General features: G+C 44.8%; 1 protein-coding gene across 1 annotated transcript; it reads right to left on the bottom strand.

Moving 5' to 3' along the window:
• Window positions 1-1,002: 1,002 nt before the first annotated feature.
• Window positions 1,003-14,504, bottom strand: esyt3 (extended synaptotagmin-like protein 3; the record flags this gene model as incomplete). The annotated part of the gene is made up of 24 exons (XM_084452027.1): window positions 1,003-1,112; window positions 1,381-1,430; window positions 1,551-1,656; window positions 2,058-2,189; window positions 2,874-2,972; window positions 3,057-3,421; window positions 3,518-3,667; window positions 3,817-3,903; window positions 4,502-4,573; window positions 5,802-5,861; window positions 6,055-6,117; window positions 6,210-6,299; window positions 6,384-6,432; window positions 6,628-6,710; window positions 8,331-8,507; window positions 9,096-9,216; window positions 10,529-10,584; window positions 10,685-10,774; window positions 11,345-11,414; window positions 11,704-11,780; window positions 11,931-12,065; window positions 12,510-12,551; window positions 13,765-14,155; window positions 14,458-14,504. The coding sequence occupies 24 exons, from the start codon at window positions 14,502-14,504 to the stop codon at window positions 1,073-1,075; spliced, it is 2,652 nt and encodes an 883-aa protein (XP_084308153.1). The 3' UTR covers window positions 1,003-1,072.
• Window positions 14,505-14,944: the final 440 nt, after the last annotated feature.

The following is a 14,944-nucleotide window of genomic DNA, read 5'->3' as shown; positions in this document are numbered from 1 at the left end:
AGCTATGTATGCCTCCACATGTGTGTCATAAGGGGGAAATGACAGGACCAGTTGGGTGTCATCGGTATAGCAGTGATAGGAGAAGCCATGCGAGCGAATGACAGAGCCCAGAGATGTAGTGTAGAGGGAAAAAAGGAGAGGACCCAGAGGATGATGCTGACCGGTCTAGGAGTATCAGGACAGAAGAGAGAGTTCGCTCTCACGGCATGGAGTGACTCCGTCACTGCAAGGAGGGCGGTCTCTGTCGAGTGGCCAGCTTTGAACCCGGACTGGTGGAGGTGGGGGGGGGGGGTCTAGGAGGTTGTTCTAGTTGGTTAAAGATAGCACGTTCCCTTGTATTTATTGATGATGTGAATGCTGACAAAAGCAGTGGGATGAATTCTGAGGTGTTACGGGCAATATTATCTGATCATATTCAGCCAAACGCTTCAGAGCTCATTGCTGGTGCTTCAGTGTGGCTTCGGGTCGTTGTCCAGAGTGAGAGAGAAAAGTTAATTTTTAAATCACACACGAACACACAGCATTTAAAACGATGAGATTATTTTTAATCATCTGTATGCACAGGGACAAACCCACACATACTGTGCATTCCTATTGCAAGAGACAAACATGCCTGTGCGCACGCACCACCGCCACCCGCAAGACAAAAGGCTCCCTGAAAAACCTCAGCGTTAATAAAACATATAGAACATTGACCTCTCCAGTTAACAGAACCGATCAGAAAAATATAAAAATATACTTGATTTCCAAGAAACAAAAATAACAATGTGGAACTCTGACCAATGGCATACAGTAACATACAACTGGTATTGAGTACCGATAGTAACAGTTGGTAACAAGCCTCTAGTAGTTGCAGGATCTTTGAAGTAGCACTTCAATCTATTACAGTATGTGGCACTAATGTGATTTTAGAACCAGGTTAGGACAGCGCAGTCTTATAAGGGCAGAAGTCAGAACTGTAAAGGGAACTGGGTTTTCTGTAGGATCAGAATGTTATGTATTCATTTGGCGGTTGTGTGAGTGCAATGTGTACAGGTGGATTTCCACTGTGGCTTTTGATACGTCGCTTAGCCTAGTTGGATTTCTTCAGTCCAGGTAGAGTGAGCTCATACCTTCACAAAGGGAGAGACAAGGAAGGAGATAAACAGAGTCAAACTAGACAGCATGCACTTCACAGTATGTATCGTTACAATATCGTTACACATTTCATTACAACAGACACAGATTCATGAGATCCCTTTATTGTTACATCCCATTATATCTACAGTAAATAGACCAGCTCAGTTTGCTGTACTGTATAGTAGACTAGAACTAGAACATGTAGCAAAAAAAAAAGGGAGACAAGTTGTCTCTAAAAGGAGGACGAGCTGCATTCCTCACCATTCTGTGAAGCCTTTGGCCAGGTCCAGCGGGGACAGATCTATCAGAACCTGGAACAGAACCACAGTTTCCATTTCTATGTTTTAAGGCCGGATTACTGGATATTATAACCCACTTTATCCTATCAACCACAATGGGTCCATGGGCACTTTGAACTCGTTTTTTCCTACCATCCCAATCTCTTTCCTCTCGCGCGTGTGGAACATCCTGTTATTCTTGACTGCCACGTCCAACTTCCTGGTTCTTGCTTCCTCAAGAGTCACATCAAATTCAAACCTGGGAGGTGCAGATGAAAGTGTTACAGTGTCAGGGTGGGGGTCAAATCAGTCTTTATGCATCAGGTCAAATCTAATTAATCTCAATCAGCTCATCATCAAGCTAGAGCTGCTTCCCTCCGATACGGAGTCCAGAGCCATGGCTCTAGACATTTGTTCCTCAACTTGTCACTGTTTTGGATCTTAACTGTATTGTTGTAAATTGCTTATGTTTTGTTGATGTTTGTGTTTGCTTGTGAGCTCGTCGACATTGGAAATGAGGGAAACCTCAATTGCCCCACGAGTTTAAATAAAGGTTTGAAATGAAAATGAAATGAAATCATAAATTGTACCCAAATCCCATTAACACACCAAATAATGAATGCCCAGAAAGGGTAAGAGGTGCTACTGTGAGACCCTCACTTCTCAATGAAGACAGGGTTGACCGTCCTCCTCCTGACTTGCGTCCTCTTGCGGTGCCTCCAGGTCTGGTCAGGAAGCAGGTAGAGGCGCACGTAGGCGTCCGAGCCGTGCTCACTACAGCGGAACAGGTTCCTGGGGAGAGGATGGACAAATGACCTGGATTAGGATTAGGACAGAGAAGACTACAACACCAAAGCCTGATTATTCACATGAACCAATTGGTGTTGACTAGGGAGGAGTTACCGTATAGAGTAGCTTTGTATGAAATAGTGTCGTATGAAATTAGCAAAATTTTCTCAGTCTTTTCAGGATTCAAATTTGTGTATTTGTACCTGCAGTATATTCCCCATGAATTATATTTATTTCAAGTGGAATTAAAGAGCTACTTAACTAACACATTTTGCTGCACTCTCCCCAAACTCTCTAGATTCTGTGCTTTTCCGTGTTCCATATGTCTGAATTCATCACAGAAATTTGGAGAGAGAAAAGATCCACACACTGATATCTCCCAGTTCACTTTATTGGAAAAAAGCAATGTTTCGACCCTTAGGTCTTCATCAGGCAACTTCAAAGTTAGGATGGATGCAGGGGTCGAAACGTTGCTTTTTTCCTATAAAGTGAACCAGGAGATATCAGTGTGCGGATCTTTCCTCTCTTCTCACGTATGTACTCTGAGATCCAGCACCTGGCCTACTAAGGTTGGATGTGCGCACATCTCTTTGGCCTTTTGTCTGCATCACAGAAACCCATGGGGCCCTAGGCCCTACACACAGAGCAGTGTGTGACTATGCACTGAAGCAACAAAAATCCCACGACCTGCAGGAGTTGACCAAGACGACGAGCTTGTTCCTCAGGGTAGCGTAACGAACGGTGAGCTGGATCTCACCAAACGTGCCCTGATGGTTCATGATGGCCCTGCAGGCAGAAGACCGAGTCACAACGAGGTAAACAGTAGACAGGAAGCAGCAGAAACAAGGCTGACATTCGAACCCGGCTCACTCTGGATAGGGGGCGCCGTCTGACAGGTCAAAGTGTGACGAGGCGACGGAGCTCTCTGACAGCAGGCTGTGAGAGTCCAAAAGCCGCATTCGCGGTGTGGGAGGAGCCGTCCGGCGTCCATCGCTGGCCAAGAGGGGCCCGTGACGGTGGGAGACGTTGTCTCCGTGGAACCCGTTGGTAGAACCCGCTCCATGGGACGGAGCTTGGGCGGGGAGGGTGGGAGAGGAGGGTGAAATGGACGGCGATGCAGACGCAGAGGGTGTAGGTCCACCATCTTGGTTGCTCTGTAAGGGCTGTGGTTGTAGTTGGGGTTGGGGAGGAGGAGCAACACTGACCTTAGGTTCAGGTTTCTCAATGTTCAGGATCTGGGATTGAAGAGGAAGCAAATTCAATAATTCCAATGACAACAACGTCTTGATCAGAGAATGAACGGATGTGAATGTCTCTATCGCAGTCCCTACCCTGAGCACGGCCTTCATCTGAATCTGGCTGTTGGCTCCGGAGCGCTCCAGCTGAAAGCGTTGGTCCAGGGTCATGTCCGAGGCGTTGAGCAGACGACTGAGGGGGATGTTCAGGTTACCCAGGGACGTCTTCTTCTCATGCTCTTTGACCTGGAAGCAGAGGACACAGAGAGACACAGCCCAACTTCAGCTAAAATATAAGACACCACTACACTTTAATGTATTTCAATACTGACTACAAGCATGGCCTTTCACAACAAACACTGACAAAGAAAAGCATGGCTACTTAGATGGTGTACCTCAATAACTAGTTTCTGGTTGGTTATACTGTGTACAAAGAATGTGAAACACTCCTCCCACACTGGGTCTTTGGATGCGAACACGACCTATAGGAGAGAGAAGGATATGACAGTGAACCAATCAGAGAGCAGACAAACCGTACGAAAGCAAAAAAAGGACGTTTGGTACAGAAATAAGCATAAACATGCCCCAGTAAACAGTAAACAAAACGCATTATTAATACACATAATGCAGACACGTCTCAACATATATCAGTTGGATGATGAGGACATGGTCCAGTCAGCCTGAGCAATAGGGCTGGGTTTAAAAAATCGATTAATCGATTCTGAATTAAATGATTGAGAATCAATTCATGAATCCCAAAATCGATCTTTTATTTAATGAATGAATGAATAAATGAAGGTATGAATAGTTCATTAATTCATTCAATGATTCATTCATTCATTCATTTTTGAAAATCAGTATCGATACCCAGCCCTAGTATTGATGTGTTGCATAACATGGCAGTCATGTAATTAAGGTTACAGCTAAAAAAAAAAGGTTTTAGTAACACTAACCGAATCGACATTGAATCGAATTGAATCGTGATAATCGATTCTGAACCTTGTGAATCGGAATCGAATCGATTCTTGAAATTCGACTCGATACCCAGCCCTACTGAGCAAAACACCCTGTAATCTGTACCTTGCTTTTCTGCTTCTGTTCATCAATGGAGAACTCCACATAAGAGTTTAGATTGACACCCTTCTTTTTGAGCTGTGGAAAATAATAAAGAGAATTATAAAGAGAATGATTTGTTTTCTTCTTTAATTTTTTTTATTTTTTATTTTAAATGTGTTTGCCTGTGTGTGTGTGTGCTCGCATGCACCTGTATGTACTTTATTGTATGTGTTTGTGTGTGTCTGTGTGTGTGTGTGCGTGCGTGCGTGTGTGTGCGTGTGTGTGTGCGTGTGTGTGTGTGCGTGTGTCACACAGCATCAGCAAAGGTAAACATACTCTGGAGAGCTGAGCCAGGTGTCCAATACTTATTTTATGACAGGGAGCATCCTGGAATGTTCTAGCTCCCATACCAGCAGGCATGAGTCTGCATTCCACGCATGAGTGCCTAGCTAGCACAGACCTACCCCAGACACGTGGGATGCATTAGCATGTAGGAATGTACTAGAAGCCAGTGAAGGTCAAGTACAGAGGGTGTAGGTCGGCATCTAGCACACTAGGGATCGATCTCTACACTTCAGAAAGAGGGAGGCACAAATCGGTAGGGCCACACGCTGTGGAGAGAGATCTAGTAATCAACTGCACCAGCACAGATACCCGAGAGGTCTGATTGTTGCTGCAATGTCAACGAATGACCGGCAGAGGGAGAAGAGCTGAGGGAGGCGTTTGAAGTTGAACACCCAGGATCATGTCAGGACAAACTGGGGGGGGGGGGGGGGGGGATAGAGAGTTGCACCGCTCACAATGTTGTGGACAGAAATGTAATACATCAAGCCTCCCTTATGCTACACGGCAGACACGTAAAAAAACAAACAGATATTTTGGGGCATTTGTGGACAGTGTAGGCTGACAGGAAAGGTGGGGGGAGAGAGGGAGAGAGAGAGAGAGGGAGAGAGAGAGAGAGAGAGAGAGAGAGAGAGAGAGGGAGAGAGAGATAGAGAGAGAGGGAGAGAGAGGGAGAGAGAGAGAGAGAGGGGAGGACATGCAGCACAGGGCCTGGGTCGCTGCGATAAGGACTAACCTTCATGTGATGCGCGCCTTTACCCATGAGCCACCGGGGCGCCCCACATGACACTTTTACATTTCTATTTGAATGTTCTGTAACTTTACACCCTCCTGAACGTGTACCAGGTCTGAGAAACCAGCTGCTCACACCCAAATAAAAAAACATCACCAGACAGACAGGAAATACCAGCCACGTGAGGACACCGTGACAACCACACGGGGGACATTTTGTGTCAGTGTTGTTGTCGGGCCAGTCTCTCACCCTGGCCTCTTTGGAGTGTTTCCCGTGCTTCTCAAAGTCGCTGAACTCGCTGTGGTCTTTCTGGCGAGCATAAAAAAAAATAAAAAAAAATATAATCAGCTAAAAAAATGGATCTCAGGTGAAGAATCAAAATACAAAATACTGTAATGCTGTCTCTCTGCTATGACTTTCACAGTTAGACACAGGGAGCACATTTCAGCGGAAATATCACAGGTGAAAGAGATTAAATTGAGTGTTTCATTAAGGTACTCACTGGCAGGTTTGAGGCGTTGTCCAAGTACACAGCCAGCATAGCACAGGCACACCCATCATGCATCTGGATGTGAAATATAGAATAACTTGATATCTATGAAGTTGATACACAGGTGTGTAGGGGAGTGTGGGTAAAAGTTACCAGAAGTGACTCACCTCCACTACTAGGCTCTGGTCAGTTTGTAGAGAGAGCCACTGTAGTTTCAAGTGCACTTCTCCACTGTGTACCTCATCCAGGGGGAACCACTGCAAAGGCAAATTAACAGATTATGAATCTATTCAGCAAAATGGTATAATGATCCATCAGCCCATCAAACGTAACACTCTCACCTGGTCCATCTCTTTCTCCCTCTTCACCTCTCCAAAGTCCAGGTGATATCTGTGAGGTGAGCCCTTGTTCTATCAGTAGGTGCAAATAAACCTGGCCAAATATACATCGATTCACGTGGAAGACAGTCTGCCTTCACTCATCTAGTCACTGAAGCATTTTTTACCACAAACACATTTGAACAGGATCACAGGTCCAGCATAGATAGGACATGTCTAAAGGAGGTAGTGGTGTGGACTTCCTTACCTGCCCAGGAAGTCGTCCTTGTCCGTGTCTTCGTCGTACAGCTCCACCTCAAGCTCCTGCCCCGGGGCCTCATGCACTACAAACTGCCCCCATAGACACACAGTTATTTATGTATTCATGTATATATGTATTTGTTTATTGCCATTGCACTTTACATACATGAGTTTTCTGTATGTATGTATGTATGTATGTATGTATGTATGTATGTATGTATGTATGTATGTATGTATGTATGTATGTATGTATGTATGGATGCATGCATGTATGTATGTATGTATGCATTTACTGTATGTATGTATGTATGTATGTATGTATGTATGTATGTATGTATGTATGTATGTATGTATGTATCATGTATGTATCATGTATGTATGTATGTATGTATGTGTGTATGTATGTATGTATGTATGTATGTATGTATGTATGTATGTATGTATGTATGTATGTATGTATGTGTGTATGTATCATGTATGTATGTATGTATGTATGTATGTATGTATGTATGTATGTATGTATGTATGTATGTGTGTATGTATGTATCATGTATGTGTGTATGTATCATGTATGTGTGTATGTATCATGTATGTATGTATGTATGTATGTATGTATGTATGTATGTATGTATGTATGTATGTATGTATGTATGTATGTATCATGTATGTGTATATGTATCATGTATGTATGTATGTATCATGTATGTATGTATGTGTGTATGTATCATGTATGTATGTGTTGTGACAACCCCGGAGTTGGTCAACGCACTTCAGCACCACGGCCAGCGACAGATACACAGAGTAGTGGGAGAACACAGCTACAGCCACGTTCCCCATCAGAGGGAGAGACCTGCAGCCACGTTCCCCATCAGAGGGAGAGACCTGCAGCCACGTTCCCCATCAGAGGGAGAGACCTGCAGCCACGTTCCCCATCAGAGGGAGAGACCTGCAGCCACGTTCCCCATCAGAGGGAGAGACCTGCAGCCACGTTCCCCATCAGAGGGAGAGACCTGCAGCCACGTTCCCCATCAGAGGGAGAGAGCTGCAGCCACGTTCCCCATCAGAGGGAGAGACCTGCAGCCACGTTCCCCATCAGAGGGAGAGACCTGCAGCCACGTTCCCCATCAGAGGGAGAGACCTGCAACCACGTTCCCCATCAGAGGGAGAGACCTGCAGTCACGTTCCCCATCAGAGGGAGAGACCTGCAGCCACGTTCCCCATCAGAGGGAGAGACCTGCAGCCACGTTCCCCATCAGAGGGAGAGACCTGCAACCACACACCTGCTCCTGATGGGTGGCTGAGGAGCATCGGGATAAGAGGGAGCTGGAGGCGACCGAAAGGGGAGAAACATACAGTCATGGTGAGACGTACCAGAGCTAGTTACTCCACACTTTCTGGAACGGCCAGACTGACGGGATTGTCTCTCTTCCTGCTGCGCAGGGTAGAACCCCGGAGAGGAGGATCTACGCAGCCGACGTCCACGAGGAATACGCTTCCTTTTGAGCACTTTTTCTTTTTTGAATAAACGCCCATTCTGGTATAACTTGCCACCTGAGTCTGTCTCGTTGCTTGGTCGGGTGCTAAGTTGCTAAGTCCCCCCCCCGGTTGCCCCGTGGTTGTCACAGGGTGTGTGTGTGTGTGTGTGTGTGTGTGTGTGCAGGTGTGAATAATATGTAGAGGTAGAGCCGTAGCCTTGGTTCGGTCCTGTACCTCGTAGACCTGGTTCCAGCGCGGGTGCAGGTCCTTGTGGACAGTCTTGCTCTTGAACTGGATGTTTCCCACCCTGAGGATGGTGTAGGGGTCAGACTTGCCCTGCACCAGGCCCATCATGAACGTGTCCTTCGCCACCAGGTCCTTGGCCTCCAGCAGATGCACCCGCACCACCCCCTGAGAAAGGGACAAAGGTCAAAAGGTCAAAAGTACCACGGTGAGAAAACAGCTGAGCATAAAGACAGAGAGAATGTCCGCACACTGGAAGTAGCTCCCACGGTGAGTTTTAATAAATAGGGCATAATGTTTCGGACAAAATGGCCTTCTTCAGGTGCGATGCTGAACATGTGAGGGGGCAGGGTGTATATACAAGGGTAAAATGAAGTGGGTGTGTCCATAGTGGGGTCAAAGTTTAAAAACAGGTACAACCTCTACTTCTGCAGTGCACACAGTAGTGCTATACAAGTTATACAAATTACAGGTGTAATTATGTAGCCTACACAAATACATCACATTTGAACACTAGACTAGCACAATTAGAAAAACGGTCTGATGTCAAATTCTTCATCATCAAAACACCTGAACATCACACAAAACACTGGTCAAAACGTCCTCATTGACCTAAACGTGAATCAACGACCTAAAACAACAGCGCTAGCCATTCCCCTAGCGTGCAAACACAACCGAGCTAGCATCTGTCTAGAGACGCAAACATGAATGAAGTGCACTTGTTTCGAGGTCACTAACAGACCAGAGGTTACGTACGCGGGGTAGAGGGAACCTCATCTGGTCCACTTTGACCTGGTCTATGAGCGGGATGCACAGGCGGTTGGGAAGGACCATGAGGGAGGCGATGATGTCCATGATGGCCCCCTCAGAGAGGTGACTGAGGTGAGAGGTGAAAGGTCAATGACATGACACGTGATATGTGATGATATGTTATAGGGATATGGATGAAAGGTCTTTTATTTGCTATGTTAGTTACACACAAATACACACACGGGAATGAGCGGCGACACACACACACACACACACACACACACACACACACACACACACACACACACACACACACACACACACACACACACACACACACACACACACACACACACACACTGTCCAAGTGCTCAGTCCAACTCCTGGTAAGGGAGCGAACTGAAGAGCATCTGTTCTTCTATGTTCTTCGTATTGGGTTCTTTTTGGAGGAAACCCTTGCAAACTAGTACTGTGAGGTGACTAGTACTGTGCCACACGTGACCGATTTTGGGCTTCAGTGTCTTTGCTCAAGGACACTTCAGCACACAGCCGGGCGCTGGAATCGAACCGGGGACCTTGCGGTTCCCAGCCGGCCGCTCTACCTCCTGAGCTACGTGCCGCCCCATTACATGATCTGATGAGCTCACATTCTGTTTCTCTCCACACATCAGTCTGGATAAGCTCGATAGAAATCCATTTCTACCCGAACAGAATTTAGTTGGACCAATCACCGTCCTATGATGAGGATCTACTGGCAGCTATAGGGCGTGGTTTAGGTGAGACGACAGCATGTGACAGGACCGTTAGCCCATGATAGACGGTGATAGACAGATAGTTCATCCAATCACCTGGCTGTATTCCTGCTCTACAACATCAGGAGGATCCTCCCTTTTCTCACTGATGAAACGGCGCATGTGCTCAGCTGCACACACACGCACACACACGGACACACAGATGCGCACACACACACAAACACAAACACACACACACACACTCTCATCCAGGCTCCTTTCATCTCCCGCCTGGACTACTGCAACTCCCTCCTCGCTCTGGCCCCCACTGCTATACTCCTAGTACAGGCACAACTGTACAGCCAGATTGTGAACATATAAAAATTGCTATATTGCTTATGATAAATCAAAAGGAATAAGTGATTGAGGTCCTCTGTGAAAACCACGTATTTGTAGACAGCTGTTTGACCCTGTCACAATTATAATTATTATAATTTGGGGTCGGTTTAACACCAGAGGATAAAAAAAAGCTTGGAGGCAGGGCCACGCCTGGTTCAAAGTGTGCTTGGGCCACATCTGGTTCAAAGTGAGTGAGCAACACAAGACATTCTTTTATGTACTTAGTGGAGTTTGCGTCCCACAAACCATGAGAATGAAGCAGATTCAATTTCATTGTCACAGAATTTTTTAAAGACTTTAAAATCAAACCTCAGAGCCGGAGTGTCTAGGAGGTTGGTCATTCCTGTCCAGTTTATTTGCAGTGTCTGAAAAAAATAAAAGCAAAACAGAAAGAAAATTACATCGGGCTAAATCTTTCATCTGTGGACTTGGATTAAAATATCAACGATATCTCTCTGAGCTTACCGGACGCCGAATGAAGAACATGGTGACTCCTCCCACCAGCGGGACCTGTCCAATCAGAGGCTCTAGAATGATCCGCAGCATCCCATGAAGCTGGAGATAATAAAAAGTCCTTGTACTAAAACCTGGAATATTCTGACACTCCATATTACAGTACACTCAATTACACTCAATTAGTTACTCAAGTACTACAACGATCCTCCCTCTTAAGCACTTATTGTATTTTAGATTGATATTCTTGCACTTTGCCTTCAGCACTAGATTATGCTCTTAGTCACTTCTTTTAGAAAGAAGATGCACTTGTGAGTTCTGGCAAGTAGTAGTACATTGGCTTTTCCTATGTTAAATGCAATTATTGTTAGTCGATTTGGATAAAAGCGTCTCCTAAATGACTGTAATGTAATGTAATTAATGTAAAAAAAAAAAGAAAAGGAATGATATGATTATATAACAATGACATTACATGCAGTAAGGCATACAGATGTGTGTACTGAAGTTTCTGAGTTGGATTTTCTCAAGATAAATACTCTCCATTTAATTTCTTATCAACACCAGGCTACAGTGACTTGACCGGTTGCATCCCCATACTAACTGGGTGAGACTGAGTTTTGAACCACAGACATCCTAAGCAGGTACAGGGGCACAGTAGCATCTGAGGCCCACCTGAAGACCTTTGACCCCGGCAGTGATAGGCGGCTTCACTTCCGTGTCAATGTCCACGTCCCCATCGTAACTTTCAGAAAGACAACATGGTTAGAGTGCATGTCCAGTTGGACCAGGTCATCATATTGTAACTGAGCATCTATTCTGAAGAAACCAACACAAAGTGTAAAACTTAAAAGTGTTTGTACAAATTTTAATCAGATCTCATCAAATCAGAATCAGATCTCAACAAATCAGAATCAGATCTCATTAAAATCTGACACAAAAACATATTGTCATTCTACACAGAATCTACTGTGATGACCTTGGAACGGATGGAACATCGCTTATTATGAAAGGCTACTTAAAATGAAAAGTACCTTATATTCATGTCCAAGACCACCTCCCTCTTGTCCACTTCGTGGGTGTACACTTTCATCCCAGTAATCCTGACAGGCTGCAGGTAAGCATGTATTATCATAAAAGAGTTACATGTTTAAAGGAGTTACATGTTTACAAGACACTTACTCAGACTTCAGAGAAACACATTCCCTTATTTTTCCTGGCCTCAGCTCAGTCTGATCTGTTGGGAGACAAGAGGACTCACGTTGTGGCCAAAGTGGACCTTGGTGAAGGTGAAGGTTTTGAGGTGCCCGCTGGAGAGCCTGATGGCCGCCTGGATCTTCTCTTTGAGGAGTTTCTCCATAAACATGCCGAAGAACGGCCAAGCCTGTAGCAGGACCTGAGGGCATAGAGGTACGGGGGACCTTTCCCAGGGTACTGATGCACCACACCCCCTTGAGGTACGGGGACCTTTCACAGGGTACTGACGCACCACACCCCCTTGAGGTACGGGGACCTTTCACAGGGTACTGACGCACCACACCCCCTTGAGGTACGGGGACCTTTCACAGGGTACTGACGCACCACACCCCCTTGTTTCCCAGGGTACTGATGCACCACACCCCCTTGAGGTACGGGGACCTTTCACAGGGTACTGACGCACCACACCCCCTTGTTTCCCAGGGTACTGACGCACCACACCCCCTTGTTTCCCAGGGTACTGATGCACCACACCCCCTTGTTTCCCAACAACTCAACTACCTAAACAGCTCAGTTAAAACAGCGGCTTGTGAACAATAGAGGATGGAGAGGATGATAAAAAAAAGTATTTAAAGTCATTTACCTTGTTTAGCCAGTCAACCTTCTCCACATCTGGGAAATGGACCTTTGGGAAAGACAAGAGAAATCCTTATAGTGTTTCAATAGCAAAATCTGCTAATGATTTCTATATTCTGGACTTAAGTACACAAGCAAAGCATGCTAAAAGCAAAGTGTCATCAACCCAAATAAGAAAGATGTCAAATAATAATGATGCTCTATATCTTTTGGGCAACTTCAATTATTTGATGCATTGTCAGATCATTGGGCAAATGCAATCAGGATCATGCGCAGTACTTGTCAGTAAGAAGGTACAGTATGCAAAGATTGGTCAGTGTCAATTAAATGTTGTTTTTCATAAATATATATATTATTATTTTAATAAGTAATTAATTAATTAATTAATTAAATGTTGTTTTTCATAAATAAATATATTATTATTATTATTATTTTAATAAGTAATTCAGGAACTCTCAGGCGTACCCTTGCCTATTACCTTAAAGCTGTGGATTGGAAATAATAAATAGTGTTGTCAATGACACACTTACTTGTCTATCGGTTACATTGATATTATAATTAGATTCACATTCTTCCAATTTATCTACTCTGAAATCTCATTTAACTTTAAGTCTCAGTTAATTCCAATTTAAGTGTGAGATGGTTTGTACTGATTGGAGCCCCAGTTACCTTAACATATAAATGGCAACAAAGGTTATTAAAGAGGAAATGTATTGGTAGGATCTGATGACTAATGAAGGGATTGTCTGACAAGTTAGGCTATTTATAATATATGATGTAAATATGGAAAGGGAGACACATGAACACACACGCGCGCGCTTACATTCACACATTCTCTCTCTCTCTCTAAGAAAAGTATATGCAAAACTAGGATAAACTTAACAAAAACCTGAATTACGCAGGCCTGTTGGCATGAACCCTTGTGTCTACACAGGTAGGCCTGTTGCTCGTGATAGGCGTGGGTGTGGTGTTGCTTGAGTATGAGTGAAAGCTCGTGCAAAATGATCTCCACAGTAACAGTAACAGAGATGTAAACACACCTTAAATATTTACTGCGTTATGACCCATAAGAGTGAGTATCCACTTAAAAGAAGCTCTGGATTAGGTATGGCAACCCCATACATGCATACAAAACCTGCCATAATGTTATAGCCTAGAACATTGCAGTAATCTGTAGGGGACTAATTGCTTGGGCGTATTGCTTTAGAAATTAACCTTCTACGTGAACACCTGTGATATAACAGCCTCAATTTAATACCAACCCAGCTTGCCATATTCAGGGTTTTCAACTCGTTGTTGATCACTTGCTCTTCGTTATCCAAAAATTCTATAGCCGTGCCAATGCGGACATCTTTCCACTGGCGATTTTTCTTCCACCAAGTGATCATCATCATACACAACAGAACCCAGCTGATGCTCAGTCCGAGGTATCCTGTCAGGTAAACGGGATAAAACACCAGCATCGCTCTCCCCAAATACATGAGGAATTCCATCAGGATTTGGTTGACGGCGGTCGGACTCAACTCCCGGTTCCAGGGAACGACTCCTCCTCCGGCGGTTCCACCGGGATTCATTTTGCCGGTGGGTGCCACTAGCAGCTGCTGCTCGGCACTTAGCCCGGATTGGCCTTGGTTCTGGTTCTGTTGAGCTCCACTGCACTCCGACAGTAACGCGTCACGTCGGCGCATTCCAGTCCTCTTCGCGCTTTGTTTTCAAGTCAAATCAGTTGATAAGGCTATTTATTTGGTGGCGAGTTAAAAATGTGTCCCAAATCTACATCGCGCATTCAAATACAGAGTAGGAAGCAAGCTATTTCAGTTTCACCCTTGAGAGGCTGTAATCCCAAACCCTAACCCTTTTCGTGTCCTCCTAGTGCTATTCCTGGTTTATGTGGCAGATACTGAACTTCCGTGTTTCCAGCCCACGTCGCAGGTAGGCACTCCTCGTCCTCTCACCTTTCCAGTCTCCAGCGCGTCCCGCGGAGGCGGAGGCAGGGCGACATGGCCCTGTTGGTCGGCAACTCAATTCAAAATCCCCTAACTGTTAAAAACACGCTTTGGTTAGTGTAGCCTAGCCTGTTTGACAAATTCATTGCGACTCATTTTCAAAATGTGTAACCTTCTAGCCTAGGCCCTCTTTAAAGTAATTTTCACATAGGCAATTTGTGCTAGGCTACACACTAGTTTAATATAAAGGTTATTCCACTTTCAAAATGTAGGAACTAATATCTAGCCCTGTCGTGCCTTTGCATGCAATGCAGTCATTAAATCTGTAGATGGCGCCAAGTCATTACAAATGGATACTTTTCATTGTTTAACTTTATTACTTAATTTCCCAGAGGTTAAATCAAACGTATAGCCACATTTGTAAAGACACGTGTTGGGATCACATCATTTCAAACACAAGGCACTGAAGGCAGGGACTTCCCTGGCATCCTCTTTC

The sequence above is a fragment of the Borostomias antarcticus genome (genome assembly GCF_949987555.1).
Source record: "Borostomias antarcticus genome assembly, chromosome: 17".
NCBI classification, from domain to species: domain Eukaryota; kingdom Metazoa; phylum Chordata; class Actinopteri; order Stomiiformes; family Stomiidae; genus Borostomias; species Borostomias antarcticus.
The sequence above is the reverse complement of the archived record's forward strand: the minus strand, read 5'-3'. Positions and strand labels throughout refer to the sequence as shown.